General features: G+C 37.1%; 1 protein-coding gene and 1 long non-coding RNA gene across 6 annotated transcripts in view; one reads left to right on the top strand and one right to left on the bottom strand.

The window, feature by feature from the left end:
* The window catches only part of DNAAF11 (dynein axonemal assembly factor 11), a 35,047-nt gene extending 25,366 nt beyond the window's left edge, over nucleotides 1-9,681 (bottom strand). For 3 of the 5 annotated variants that reach the window (XM_068180814.1, XM_068180831.1, XM_068180847.1), the window contains exons 1-5: nucleotides 9,603-9,652; nucleotides 5,926-6,093; nucleotides 3,790-3,867; nucleotides 1,817-1,989; nucleotides 631-830 (exon numbers count right to left, since the gene is read on the bottom strand). In XM_068180814.1, coding sequence (XP_068036915.1) covers nucleotides 631-830; nucleotides 1,817-1,989; nucleotides 3,790-3,867; nucleotides 5,926-6,093; nucleotides 9,603-9,630 — 647 coding nt within the window. In that variant the 5' untranslated portion in view covers nucleotides 9,631-9,652. Of the gene's footprint in view, nucleotides 1-630; nucleotides 831-1,816; nucleotides 1,990-3,789; nucleotides 3,868-5,925; nucleotides 6,094-9,595 lie in introns of all 5 variants that reach the window. The other 2 variants (XM_068180824.1, XM_068180838.1) reach the window with 2 other exon arrangements.
* A 44-nt stretch (nucleotides 9,682-9,725) lies between these two features.
* LOC137468780 (uncharacterized) lies at nucleotides 9,726-15,387 on the top strand. Its single transcript, XR_010996180.1, has 2 exons — nucleotides 9,726-10,145; nucleotides 14,173-15,387. It is a non-coding gene; the product is annotated as an uncharacterized lncRNA (long non-coding RNA).
* Nucleotides 15,388-15,779: the final 392 nt, after the last annotated feature.

Below are 15,779 nucleotides of genomic sequence, written 5' to 3'. Positions count from 1 at the left end.
AATCTCTATCAATAGAGAGAGAAAACTAAATTTATGATACAAGCGTGATGATTGAGGAAAAAGTTCTGCAGGCAGCTGCATGAAATAGTTTCTATGGGAGTAAAAATAGGATGGGTGGCAAGTGCAATAGAAGATGACCCCAGAAAAAAATCCTGCTTCTGTCTAGATAATGTCAGTGACATGAAGTGGAAGAAGTAGGAAAATCAACACCAAAGCCCTGCAATATTCCACATCAGTCTTCAGATGCCGAAGATAATGCTAAGGCAAAAGCATTTATAGATGAACAGCTGCTTTCTCTGGATCCCCTGCTTTACCTTAATAAGAATTTCCAGCTGTTCTCCTGAAAGAAACTATTAATTACAGTATTTTGGCACCCAGACAACTTAGCTTGGAGTTTTGTGAGAAAAAACTCTATTGAACTGTGTCTGCAGGTCAATAATAAATTATGTTTGTAACTAATTATAGTTTTCATTAGCGATAACAGGCATGAGGAGAAATAACTCTGCTTGAATCAACCATAAAGATGAACAAAAATATTTAAGTGGAATTATATAAACTCTTTTATGGAAAAAGCCAAACTTGTGAATAAAAAATAATGTTTACTCACAAACTGTTGTTGTTTACTGTTACCTGTCAAATCCAAGCTCAGAGTCCATCTGTTTCTGTTTCTCATCCTTTCTTTCTTGCATTCTTCTTTGAGCCTCTTCCTTTTCTCTGGCCCTTTTGAGAAGGTAAGCTTGTTCCTGTTCCCTGATTTTCCATTTCACTTCTGGATAGTTTTGAAGGGCTTTAATCCTCTCCGAACGTTCTATTTCTTTACTATCCAAATACTTCCCAAAGGGGAAAAAATCAATATAAATATGTGAGAAATTGTAAACATATTCAAATCAATAAATCTATTCAATTATAGTTTAATTTTGATAATTAAGTTCTGTCTATAATTAGACTTGCATCTTTCGTGTACCAATAGCACTATGTAAGTTATACTTTATTACAAAGAATTAACAATAACTTGCTATTCAGATCTGAAAATGGTTTTGCGTGTCTAAGATCTGCTTTTAGCATTTTCCAGGAATTTTAATTAGTCTTATTAGACTATACAGTAGAGAGAGTCCCTTCAGCCATCTCTGGTCTTTGTCTGACTTTGATTCGGCCAAAATTATTTCTTTTGATGTCTAAGTTTATTGCCAACTGAGTAAGTTAATAACTCTTAGTAAGTTAAGCAGTGCCTGTGCTTCTCTGAGGAAAATTGTGAGAACATACTTCAGGCCTGAGACTGTTTCATTGACAGGAAATGGTTACACCAGTTCAGTCATTGCAGAAAACCATAATCTCAAAGTATCAATTTCCAGCCAATGCAATGTAGTGCAATTTTACACCAACATGCATTTTTTTACTGTCTCACACTGTAGGTATAGTACATATTGTTAGAATGGTACCAATAACCCACTAACTTCCTGCAATCGTGATAATAATTTTAAAATACATTGTATATAACAACCATGAGGAAAAAAGTGCCAGAACTGTACAATACATTTGTTTGGGGAAAAAAATGAAAAACGTTTGTTTAAGAATCTCCAATAAAGATGGCAGAAAAGTTAATGAATGATTGTGGTTCCATCAGAATAGAACCAATTATTACCATATTATTTATTGTAGTAATTTATTCTTTGGAATAGACTTTAATTTCCTGTGAACATTAAGAAAAAGTCTATTAGCTTTCCAAGTACAGGTGTTTATTTTGTTTAGGATAAGTATATTCAGTCAACAGTACTCATGTTTCATCTGGATTTAAATTTAAGTTTTAAAATCTTACTTTTAATTGCTGCAGAGTTGCCACTACAAATTGTCTATAACCTTCAAATTCAGTACATGGGTTACCCATTAGAAACAATTCCTTCAGATGAATATTGCATTTTAGGGATTCAATACTTGAGAGTTCACCAATAAAATTTGCTGTCAGGTCAAGTTTTTTCAATTCTTCACAGCCTGTTTGAAAGAAACCTTAATTCAATTTGTCCATAACATAACTGTACACATGACATAAATACACATAAATGTACACACTTGGATATAGAACTCCATTTGTGTTCTGTAAACTGTTTTCATTCTATCAGAACACATCTTTTCCAAGACTCTGAGTGAAAGAGTGACTCACAGCTAAAGTTTATGAACTTACAATATTTACAGGAATAAAAAAAAAATCAATAAAATACAAAACACTGTAACATTGTTGGTTTTATCAGTATCAAAACTTTGTGGACATTTATAGATGAGCTATTAAATATTTAATTTTCAGATAAGCTGGATTTCATTTTAACAGTCTGATTGCCTTGATAGCCCTTCTCAGCTAAGTCTCAATCATATGGCTAAAATCCAATCCAATTGCTTAAGGACAGTAGGATCAATTATGAGTTTCAGTTCTGAGTATGGTTAATCTCTGGTAATATTATTCAAGTACAAAGAAAAGATCTCCCAAAACCTCACTGCAAGTTAGTTTTTCCAGTCTGTGGACTCAGCTGTCATTGTAAATACTTTATCACTGGTTAAATTGCAAATACTGGTGAGAAAGTGTTTGTACTAAAACAATTCATTACAAACAGAAACTCTAAATTAGGTAACAAAATGCTCTGGAAAATCTGATTTTTTAATTTATTAGCCTTTCCTTTTATCATAATGTGTCCATGAATCATAAACTTGACTCTAAGAGTAAAATTTTTAGCTGATAGCAAGCTCAACTTTGATTTACATCACTGTAATCACTTTCCTTTTCTGGTCTATTTGCTAAGTTTTATGCACAGTTGTGCTGTAAGAAAGTAAACAACATAGAACAATTTATTAGAGGATTTAAATAACCCAAATTTATGCAAGGGCCAATCCCAAAGGCTGTAACTCCTAAGTAAATGACAAATCACAGTAATAAATAATACAGCCTGATAGATTAATTTAAAATTTAGTGGCATGAAAACAAATGCAACTTTCTCAGCACATTCCTAAATATGTACTACACTACCTACCTTCTTCACCATTTTCAAATTTGCGTTTAGACTATTTGCTTGTTTCTTATTTAACCCATCCTCTTGAATCAGCTTGCAGACTAAAAACCACAAAGTAAACCAACCAACCACTCAACTAAACCAACAAAAGAAAAACAAAACAAAACCAAAAGACACACACACATACAAATAACAAACCAACCAATCAGTTTGTTTGGTTTTTTTTTTTAACTGTTCCTTTGTCAAGGTAGATATATTAAAGATTCAGCAACTGGCCTAATCAGAACTGAGAAACAGAAAACAATCAAGTCATAAATTATTGCAGTAATATGGCATGTGTTTATGGGTTGCTCCAAGTCTTAATCTTGGAAAATGCCGCATTTTACACATGAAATGTGCAAAAGTGACAGGATAAAGGATTAAACACAGATAAAACAGACAGGATTTCAAGCCATGAAAGAGAAAAAAATCCTCTGAAAACCTCTTTTTAAAAAACTCAGACCCTCAATGCAACCTGCGCTGAGCATAGAACCTCCTTGTGTGTGACATTTGATTCCTGAAGTTGAAATGTGACCCGGACACATTTAGGAAAGTTCAATGAGAAAAATTCAGCAGTAAGAAGTGCTTGCTACAAAGAAAAATTTACTGAAACCCTGCACCCAAGGGTCCTCTACATATCCACGAAACACCCCTACAGGTGGGCACACTTAATGGCTTCCACCCTCTTTTACACCAAGTCACAACTTAAGTGTTCTAGTATGAAAAGGCAAAATGGATTTTTTCAAAATCTGACCTTCCAGATTTTCAATTCTTTCAATGTTGTTCAATGCTACGTTTAAATATTCCAGCTTCTTTAGTTTGCCCACATTTTCTGTAACAAAACATAGATGGATTATTTCAGTTTTCAGCACTGGAAAGGATAATATGGTTTCACTTGCTCACTTTAAAGCAACAATGAAGCAGAAAAATAGGAAAAGACAAATCAGAATATGTACCACATACTGAACATTAATATTTTAATGTTAATAAAAAGACAAAACAAAAAAGTTTTTGAAAACACTAAATAAAAAAGCAAAAAGAAATAAGGAAAGTTATAAACACATTTTTATCACAAATCCATAAAACACATATCTAACTCAAGAGGAATGGCTGAAAAAGCATAGTGAGACATTCCATCTTGGGAAATGTGAGATATCTACAAATTCAGTGACATGAATCCTACCACAGTTTACTAAGAACTTGGAGAGGTATTTTCTACATAATTCACAAATTATGACATCAATTTCTCAGCACGAACTTGTGCAGCTTAGTTTGGATGTTTGTTTTTGTTGCAATATTTCTGCAATGAAATGAATATTTCTGTATGATGTGAGAGCTGTGTTGAAGCCAGTGGTACCACTCATGCACACAGGGGATGCCTGACAAGCCCCTGCCTGCTCATGAGGCAGGGCTGATCTTGAGAGCTGCATCAAGGTTTGCTTTAAGAGGAGAAAAGACACAGCCCAACAGAGCCAATATAAACCATTTCTCTATGATATTCAGAAGCATGCTTGGAACTGCTGGGTCCTCTGCAAGGAGATGTTGATATCCACTGGGAAGAAAAACTTCTCAACTTCAATACTGTGTAACACAGCCCCTGTTGACAGTGATTCTGGTCACCACTGCAGTGTGGGGAGGAGTTGGTGGTGATTGTTTTTGGTTTTTTTTTTTTTTTTTTTTTTTTTTTTTTTTTTTTTTTTTTTCATTTGTAGTTAAGGTATTGCCTCGGAAAGCTGTCATATTATACAAGAACATATGAATCAGCAAGTTGCATACTTTTTCAACTACTACAGTTAGATTATGGTAACATAAAAATTGATAGCCTCAAAAATGAAATTGCTGAAAAAATTTTGTGTTAAAAAAGCAACAATCTGAATATGGTATCCTGTGCTAACCTGAAGGAAGCCTGAGTGTTGACAGAAAAACCACAAGATGAAATCTTGTGCCTTATTAAGGACTCAATAACAGAAAAAGAAAAAACAAAACAAACAAACAAAAAAAAAACACACACAAAAAAAAACTTATTTTAGTCCTTCATTTGATGGGGCAAAGAAACACAAAGCAGTTGCTCTCTCTCAAAACCTGTTCTCCTGGGAGAAGATTCCTCCACTTTAGGAAATGCTGAATCTCAATCTCTCACTTTAGAGATAGTCTCCTTGATTAGTCCCTTGAGAAAACTTTAAGGATTTGCCTACAAGTTCTGAGCACAGAACTTCCTCCTAAAACGTTAGTATTCTTGTCTTCCTCTTAAGGAACTTCAAAGAGATATACTAATATAATTTCTGAACACTTCCAACTTTTCATTGTTCATCTAGACAATTCGTGTAGAATCTAAGCTTTTCCAGGCCAAGGCTTGATGTCACATCTTCCAATATGGAACAAAACCAGACCATATGAAATTATATCGTGCCCTGTGGTGCAGGAAGACCATTAAGGCTTTCTTGCAGAAAGTTTGGTTCATGCTCACAAGCAAGTATTTTACCTGAATAACAATTATTTCAATGTTAACAAAAAAATAGGATTTGCATGAAAATGAAATTTTTAAAATAGCCTGAAAGAGCTAATCCTGTGATATCAGAGTCCATGGTATATGGTAAACTCTTTGACTCTCTGCCAAAAGATGGGATATTTAGACAATATCCTGATTTTTGAAATTTAAATCCATGAAAGGTGTTTCACACTCATATACTAGTGACTTGTATCTGAGTAGTATCTTTTTAATCTAAAATTTCCTTGCAAATTCCTGAGCTTCTTAGAAATTTAATAAAGAAAGCAGGAAAGGAACTCTTGCTAGGAGCACAATCCCTTAAGTATAATAGATTTTTTTTTCTGATTTCAAAATTATGCATGTGAATACATTTTAAAATAATCATACTGACAAAAGACTTACCAATTTTTGGGATTAGGTTATTCTGAAGATAGAGAATTTTTAAATCTCGACACCATTTGTCAAGATGCTCTAGCTTTTCTATTTCCTGCTGATGTAAAGAGATTTCTTCCAGTGAAAAAATTTCACAGTTGTTATGTTCTGCACGTCTTCTAACGAGATCTTCAGTGACTGAAAGAAACATTAGATGTCATATTTCCCTTTAATCATTTTCTGCCATCTGACTTATAAGCAAATTATAAAATCATTAAAATACTTTGTTCCACCATACCAAATAGCCCAGTAGAAATGACAACAAAAATAAAATCTGCCAGAAAAGATATCAAGATATCAAGTACCAAGTAGCTTCGACCCACTCTGCCACAGTAAACATCTTTTGTGAAACAATCATGTCACCTGTAACATTTGGAAAGATCCATATGAAAACTGCTGAGTCTTCCATAAGAATGTGATACAACCCTTGCAGAAATTAATCCAGCAGCCACTATTTTCAGCATAGCTTGGGTTGCAGATTGATTCATGTAGACAAGTAGTGGAGAGTTTTATGCTGTTTTATTTCCAGATGCCAGATGTTCACATCCCAGACAGCAGTGGGGGATGTGGGGGAAGCAAACTACAGTGTGTCATCATATTCTTCCAGCAGCACAGCGTGCACAGAAATAAGCAGGATAAATGCTGAAAGTGGGCAGATATTATTTATGTCACAACTAACTCATGCTTATAAATGTTTATGTTAGAATGAAATGTATACCTGGTATTTCTTAGGCACTACCAGCTCATCAGAGCCAGCAAAGGAGTTTCAGTGGCTGAAAAACATCAGAGACCTGGGTTCAGTTATCATGTTGCAATATTTAATGCCAGGCTGTCTTTCAAACAGTGAAAAGGCTCTATATAATGAAGGTAAGAAATTCTACAAGAAACAGTGCTCACTCCTGAGCTAGATGCTAGAACTTTGTTTCCAGCACACTGCACTAAAAAGTGCCAGCATTTTCATCTCCTTGACAAGCACTAGACTATAGTGAAGTACTGAGGAAAAACACAGGGTTTTATCAAGTTAGCATAGGTATTTTCATGATTTTTAATGCTTAAAAAAGACAAAAAAAGCCTTACAATAAGGATCTGAAGAACAGTAAGTAAAAAGAAAAAATATATAAAGATCTGTGAAAACAAACTTCCTACCATGCATTAGTTAAAAGTACTCTTTACTTCTTTGTTTCAGGGAGGTTTTGTGAAATCATCCAGGTTTATTAGTGGTCCTGGAATGGCTGCACACATTCACATGGATCAGCAAACTGTGTACTAATACAGCCCAAACTCTCATGTGTCCATACAGCTCCTCTGTCTGCAGTCTTTAGGAAAGGGGTGAAACTGGCTGTGTCTATATTATATTATTAATAGATAGGCTTAGATCTCCCTTCTGCTCAAAAGAGTTTCACCTGATAGAATTAATTTACTGAATTAAATGTGGAGATACAGATATTGGTTGAAGGGGGCAACCTGTCTGCACATAAATCATATTGGGAAAGGTGTCTTTGTCTCTTTTAACCATATTGAGCAGGTTTGTTGCATCTGAATAATCATCTTCCCTTCCACTTGAACTTGATTAAAGTAACAGAGAAAAGAGAAAAAAAAAGTCAATAATTGTGGCTAAATACTTCAGTATTCACAGTAAATATGAAAAACATTGACATTTCTAATAAGTTACTTGGCAAATCTGCTGGAAATTGAAAGAAAAAAAAAGTTAGAAAGTCTGCTTACTACTGTGTTTGGCTGCAGATTTTTCAGTGCCACTATTACCAGGTAATTTTGAGGGAAAACAATACTCCGCAATCTGGACATATACACACTGGTGGCAGTATAATGCTCTATACCCTTTACACAGAAAGAAGTCATAAAACTATTCCTGAAAGCTTAATTACAGCCCAATTTCCATTTGCTGATGAAAATTAAAATTATTTTTGCACTCATTCTGCAAAAATGTCCACTTTCATTAACAGATTTTTTGCAAAGCAGAAACAGTCTTTCACAAGAGAAGCTACAGTGAAGCTTCAGAAACCAATTTGAGATCCTGTTCTAGGGAACTGCCTGAATATTTGACATTTTGTGTAAGATCTAGTTCATTTAAGAGGAATGAGGGAAACAAGCTTGCAAGAGAAAACAAATATTAAATAAAATTTTAAATAATAGCAGCTCCAGGACATTGACAAACACACTGAACTCACTAAAACATTCATTTACCAGATTTTCTGGTGTTGTGTGCAGTAACAGGAGACTGGAGCAGCAACCTGAGAGATCACAGCTACTCCCAGTTTCCCGTGAACACAGGAGGAAATGAGGGATGGCATCAATCAAGAGGAGAGAACAGATCTTGAAGTTCTAATGCTTGGGCTTCCAAAAATTACATGTTTTACTCAAAAAATGAAGCAGAAATGAAGGATAACATTAAAGAAATTGAGAGAATAAGCAGATGGACAGTTGCAGTTTTATCAGAAGATGGTGCTGCATTTCAGGAAAGTGAAGTATGCCAGCATTACTTTAAGACTCAAATTCATGCTGCACTGCTCAGGAGATAAAGTTATTCTCCTTCAGGCAGTGCCTGCTCCAAGAGGGCATCTGCCAGCTTCCTGCAGGGAGAAGGAGCTCCTGTCCAAAGCACTGTGTCAGCCCAGCACGGGGCTGGCAGTCCAGTGCTAATACACAATCAAAACAGATTACATGAAAAATCACAGAGGAAGGGAACTCCTTTTTCATGACTAAAAGGTGTGAGCACTCAGTCTTTTGGGTCATCCTGCTGTACCTATAAAAGATGATCAATTCATAGGTACCAGTATAGAATATTTTACCCCATTTGGGGTTTTTCCACATCTGACAAGTCTGAGCTCTGACATAAGCCATCCTATCCAGCATCCCCCCTTGCAGGGACTGCCCCACACAAGGAGGGGTCCCCACCTGGGCCACCCCAGTCCCCACTGCTGGCCCTCTCAGGGGCTGCTCTGGGAGGCAAGGAACTTTAATATGCTTTAATGTGCTTTACGTGGTGAGATAAAATGGGGGTTATTGCCAGGGAGGAGGAAAATCTGACAATCATCCAAGGGAGGCAGCAGGGCAGGGGCTGCCAGGGGAGTGGGGGGATGGTGGGGAAGGGAGACAACTGTGGCGAGAGGGAACGTGAATTAGAGAATTGTTTAGATTGGAAAACATCTTTAAGATACAACCCAGCACTGCCAAATCCACCACGAAACCATGTCCCTAAATGTCACATCTATACGAGTTTTAAATAACTCCAGGTGTATTGACTCCACCAGTTCCCTGCTCAGCCTGTCAGAGTGCTCGGCATGAACAAATTTTTCCCAACATCTAAGCTAAACCTCCCCTGGCACAACTTGAGGCCATCTCTTGTCCTGTCACCTGTTACACGGGAGAAGAGGGCGACCGCCGTCTGCCCACAGCCTCCATTCAGGGAGTTCTAGAGGGCCGTAAGGTCTCCCCTGAGCTCCCAGGCTGAACACCCCCAGCTCCCTCAGCCGCTCCCCATCAGACTCGTGCTCCAGCGCCTTCCCCAGCTTGGTTGCCCTTCTGCGGACACGAAGGAGGCGCGCAGGGCGCGGGGCCCGTCCTGCGGAGGAGGGCAGGGGCCGGGGAGGGGAGGGAAGCGGCGCTGTCCGACACTCACTGCGCACCATGGCCGCCCTCAGGCGCCGCCGCCATTCCGGGCGCGCCGCGCTGCCACAGCAACGGCCCCGGGCGGCGGCGCTGAGGGCGGCGGGGCCTCGCTGTAACCCCGAGCGCAGCTGCGGCGCCTCCCGGCCCTGCCGTCCCTCGGCCGGCGGAGACCGGTGTCTTTTCCTCAGGCATAAATCTCACGTCTCGTCCTTTGCGTGACACTTCTGTCCCCCTCCTGCATATCCGTCAGCTAGTTTGCCTCACACATTTTGGGCTGAAAGGTTGTTTTCCGCTGTTTGTGAAAGCAGCCTGTTCCAGTGATTCACAGTCTTTTACAATTTTAGAATCGTAGAATAGTTTAGGTTGGAAACGACCAGTAAGATCACCAAGTCCACCCTTTAATCTGACGCTGCCAAGTCACCACTAAACCATGTCCCCCAGCGCCAGGCCTACACCTCTTCCAGATTTTTCTAGGGATGGTGACTCCGCCACTTCCCTGAGCAGCCCGTTCCAATTCTGGATCACAACCGGCATCAGATCAAAGTGGTAACATCAGGAAAGTCATTCTGTATTTCCTACCTGTCTTCATTAACCTAAAGGTCTAATCAAACTGAGAGGTCACCTTCTACTAACGGGAAATCCACCTCTAAATTTGAATAAGGCAGTAGGAATTTTTATAACTATCAAATTCTTTTATTTAGCCATTTACCTCTGATGTAAACATATATGTAAACATGCAACTCCCCATAGCCTCTCTGCAGCTTTCTAGCTGTATTGCAGATTAGAGGAGTATGCAGGTGCCATTGAGTTAAGGCTCCTGAGATTTGTGGAGATGATGAGACACAAAGGAGCAGAAGTGGTTAATGCGCTTTGACTCCACAGAACTTGTCCTGGCCTATCGGACTGGATAAGCAACAGCTCCACTCGAGCTTTACACGGATGGTTGGATGTGGCCCAGGGCCCCTTGCACAGAGTCACAGACATTAAAAAAGGGCCACTAATTCTCCTACCTACGCATTTATATCAATCCGCAGGCCTCTTCAAATAATAATCATTCGCTAGTAATATTTTTTTCTTTTACTTGGGAGCAGAATTGACAATCAAACTATTGATTTCAAACAAGGAAAAAATCTTGTTTTCGCTATGTACAGTATTTTAAACCCTGTGTTTATGTTGTATAACATTGAAATGCCTACGTTATTGATTAAGCTAAAATCAAGGGGGGAAAGTGTTCTTCCTTTTTTTCAGGTATCCTAGATGATAATTCTGAAGAAAGGAATAAAAAATCTGCAATTAATTAAATTACCAAATACTAAGATGAGTGGGTTGACTTGGCAGGACGCCAGGTGCCCACCAGCTCTTTTTTTTTTCTCACTTCCCAGCCTCAATAGAAGATGGGGAGAAAATATGATAAGAATCTCAGGGATTCAGATAAAGGCAGGGACATCAAACAACAATTACCATCATGGGCAAACTGATTCAATTTGGGGAAATTAACTTTTTGTCAATTAAACAGAGTAGGATAGTGACATAATGACAAATCTAAATCCACCCTCCTTCTATTTCTCCCTTCTCCCCAGCTCAACTTCACTCCAAACCCTTGTACCTCTATGTCCTGAGTTAAGCCACAGGTTTTTTTACATCAGTACTTATATAGGTCCTGTTTGATAAATCTAGTTCAGCTGCAGGACTCCTTCAAGCAGGTAACTTCTCACTTGTGATGAGCACAAAAGAATTCTCTGTGCACCAGTGACTGAAAAGCTCTCAGAGTATTTTTGTTTTTCTGTTGTGAAGAGCAGTTTTTTTGTGATTCAGGGCTAAATTATTCAGGAAGACAGTAAGCAGCACTTTGGAGCATGTCTTTGCAGCACACTGGTCCTCACCTGGTGGTCTGGCACACACAGGGCAAATTTAGGTGCTGAAGTATGTTATTTGCTGTGGTCTTTATTTCCACACAGTTGTTCTTTTTTTTCTCAAATTATGTACCCAGAGTTTTCAGCAGCACAAGCCTGAAATCCTAGCGTGAAGCAATGTATATGCCAGAGATAACGTAAAGAACCACATTATAAACAGGACACTGGATATGAGAAGGAAGAAAAAGTCACCTTTGGCATGTCTGTCGTGAAGAAATTCAGTTTACCATTCAGTTTAATATATTACAAATTTATTTGTTACATGTGTAAAACACAATATGTAATTTCTATGTAATGGCAAAAAGAAGCTTTATAGCATTATTATTATAGTGTTAGCATTTATAGCATTATTAATACAGAAGTATTTTGAACATGTCTTCACTTAGTCCATATATACAATCATGTAAGGTGCTCCAACCCCAGAAAATTGATCTCCATGGACAAAGCTGTTGAAATGCTGCAGCTTAGAGTCTTGGCTGCTGTAAATCAGCTGATTGATACCCGCTCAGAATTTAAACCTATGTATTTTTATTTATTTCCTACTGAATTACTGTTTTTTTCAAATATTATTTTTTATGTTATTTTATTTTTCTGTGGTGCTAGGTAACGTAGTCACCAGTACAAAACAAGGCTTTATGTTTGCACTAAAGTACCAAAAAACCCTCCCCCAAAGAACCCACAATCTGCAGGGCAGGACATGAAGAAATTCACTGAAATATATGCAATTTCTAATAATAACAATCTTCATTACTAAAAAACATTCTCAAGTACAAGAAATGAGAACAGGAACAACTTTATTGATATAGAAATGCCAGAGATAGGGGGGGAAAAAGCAGCATGAGAAACCATAAAAAAAGAATATAAATGAAGTATCAGTTTTGCTCTGTGTATATAGAAATGTGCAAAGAGGTTTACAAAATCGTGCAGCCAATTCATAAAAATGTACATCAAAAAGCAGATTTTGCAGAACTGGACTAAGTTCTGCAAAACTTAGTGGTCATAACCTGCATTCTGTACCGTGTAGTTTATCCCATATGACTTAAATAAAAGATGTTAATCTTTGTATGGTTTGGCTTCTGTGAGTAATGCTTTCAGGATAACTACAAACCAGACTTGCTCACAGACCAGGAACATTAATATTGATGACATTCCAGGATTTTTATCATCTTCCACGTGAACATTCACCTATAAAGCATTCATGAATGACCCTGAAATTCAGCTGAACACAGCTGAAGTAAGAGAGTTAAAAACAAGGTGTAAAGATCATGGATATTAAAAAAGCAATATACTGTATAAAAGAATACACAGTGGGGTATAAATCTACATCTCAGCACTTCTATTTGATTCTTTTTCTCCAAATAAGGTGCTATATTAAAGTGGAGTAAATGTTTAATCACTGGGGACAAAAACCCCATAAAATTCTAGTTGTTTTCTCTGTTAGTATATGTGTCAGTTAATCACTAATCAATAAATGGTTTTATGGTGAGAGAATTATATTCCACAGTTATCCTAGGCTTGATACTGTAGTTACCAGAAGCTGCAAATGCTTATTGCCTCTGAAAGTCTGGATTTACACATTTAGATTAGAAATTTGTTTTTCAGTTTTTCATCAGAAAAATCCTGACTTCAAATTTTTATCCAACAGGAAGAAACATATGATTGTGCCTCTTTTCAGAGAAAAACGATGAGGCATGTCTTTATATCCATAGGAATATACAGAAGGGAACTGCCAAAGCCAACCAGTCTGGTAACTGACTAGAACTTTGTTAATTCAACATTCACGAATATCAGGGAAGGCAGATCTTAATAGATCCTGAACACTTTATTTTTAGCCCTTGAACTCCAAGTGAGAAATTGTCCCACGAGTTCTCTCACTCCACATCAGAACAATTCTAATTTACAATTCATATTTATTAAGAGATAGATTATAGCAATTTACTGTAGACCTTTTTTTCCAATCTTAATCAGATTTTTTTCTTTGATAGTTTACAGTGAACTAATGAGTTTACCATGAACTCTTCTTTTCTAGTTTTCAGCATAATTGCTTTGATGACTGCAGGGTAATTACAGTCTTAGGCTTTTTTCTCAGAATGGGATTTAAATTTCCAGATTATTATTTCAAGAAATTATTTAAACACTAAAAATTTTTATAATCCTTTAGTTTTAAAAGTTTTTTAGTAATGGACCTTTTATGATAGGCATAAAATAGATAACAAAATACATACTTTACATAGTGATATTTACTCTCAGTTGTCTCTGTACTTTAAATAAAGAAGAGAAATGATTTAACAGTTACAATATTATTCAAGTGCATTAACTATAAGTAAATATGAGGATGATTATTGTAAGGACTGTTTTAGTTGTATAATATATCAGTTGTCACATGTACTCAGCCATTACCCAAATCCATTATCTTTGATAGTATGTTGTAACAAGAAATTAATATATAGAATATGAGATTACATACTTTTTATTAAAAAAAAATATTTCACAGGAATTACAAAACACTTTTCATTATCGAGATAATATCCTACAGATATAGCACTTCTTTGTGTTATTTCTTTTAGGTAGTCACCAAGAACTAAGGCCCTATTTAACCAGAAGAAAAATAAAGCTAAAATAAATTGTGCTTTGGAGGAAGAATACTATCAAATCTGTTATTTTTTTTCCACAGGAACATGTAACCATGGCCATAAGGAGGTATCCAGGAGTTCGATGCTGAAGAGCTTATGAAAATAAATTGGAGGAGGAGGAAAAATGAAAACTATTATTGAAGTCATTTCAAAATGCACAGAAGTAACAACTCTGCTTTTAAGTTTTTATGACATTCAAGAGACAAGCATGTTTTGAACTGTGGAAGGTCCTGTCTTGCAGTAACCTGTGTCAATCTCCATTTAGTTTAGTCCTGCCACACAACAAATGCCAAGTTCTCTACTCCATCCTGTTGCACTTGCTTTGCTTAACATTGACAGTGGCTTTCAAAACCAGAGTGAACTTTCAAGCTCTGGTGTATCAGTCCTTACATAAACAGTTCCACTGACTTTAAGAAGTGCCATACATGGCGCCCCCAGCTTGGCATGCTGTGAGTAGGACATTTTGTCACCATAGGCAAAGTGATCAAATGCCTGCACTCCTTTCTAAAATGCTTTGTTCCCAGGATTAACACCCTCCTTCTAAGAGCTGAAAGGTTTTCCAGGTTGTGTCTGCAGCTGTGCCGATGCCTTTAGATCTCAGAAGCTGAACTGCACTCAACCAGGAAACTGATGAAGAAGGCTGTTCTATCCACACTATAAGGAACACAAACTGGGCACAGCACCACTTGGTTCCATCTTTTCATTTTTAACTGTACAAAGTAAAGACATAAAGGAAATAACAGAAACAAGACAGGGATGACCAACTCCAAGTACAAATAAATCAGTGCTCTTCTTTTAAAACTCTTCTTTTAAGGGTGTGAGCGGCAGCGAGTCTTAGAAATGCTTGATAAACAGAAACTGGAGTGTGAGGATGAGGAAAAAGAATGGGGAATAGAAGAATGTCTAAGTGCTTTTCAGCTATTCTGGACTGATTCATGTTGATGCTGCTTCACTGCTTCAGTGGAATGCAACCAGCTCAGAGCAGCACAGCACCTGGTCTTGCTGTTCAGTTCATACTTGGGAAAAGGAAGACTTGTTTTGCCTGTTACTGAAAAACATGTTTTCTCTGGGCTGAAGCACAGCAATTGTTAACAGCTAACACTATTTAGACACTGCTGCCAGACAACAGAAAGAAAATATATAATCCAAATGCAATAAAAAAGGAATTGTAGACATCAAAGTGGAGTAATTTGCAGTGAAAACTGGCAAGGGTCCTGTGGTTAAACCTTCTTTTTATGAAAAGTCCATGGAACATTTCTGGTATGTTTGGACCTTAATAGGAGTCCATAATAGGACTCATCCCCAAAAATATGGAATATGGAATTCTTTCTAAACTTAAACATGTACTTACCAATTCTTCTTTATTTTTTATTATTTTCTGTGGGGAAAAAAAGAAGAATACATTTTTGTATGTCTTCATTTAAATCCCAGTTTCTTATAATTATTATATATTATCAGTAGTTCCTGTTTGACAAATTCAGCTAAGCTGCAGGACTACTTGTTTGAGCAGGTAACTTCTCAATTGTGATGAACACAAAAGAGGCATTCTCTGTATAACTGCTGCTGAAAAGCTCTCAGAGTGGTTTTTTTTTGGTGGTTTTTTTTTTTTTTTTTTTTTTTTCTTATGAAGAACAGCTTTGTTATGACT

Source organism: Anomalospiza imberbis, chromosome 1 (assembly GCF_031753505.1).
Source record: "Anomalospiza imberbis isolate Cuckoo-Finch-1a 21T00152 chromosome 1, ASM3175350v1, whole genome shotgun sequence".
Lineage (NCBI taxonomy): Eukaryota > Metazoa > Chordata > Aves > Passeriformes > Viduidae > Anomalospiza > Anomalospiza imberbis.
The sequence above is the reverse complement of the archived record's forward strand: the minus strand, read 5'-3'. Positions and strand labels throughout refer to the sequence as shown.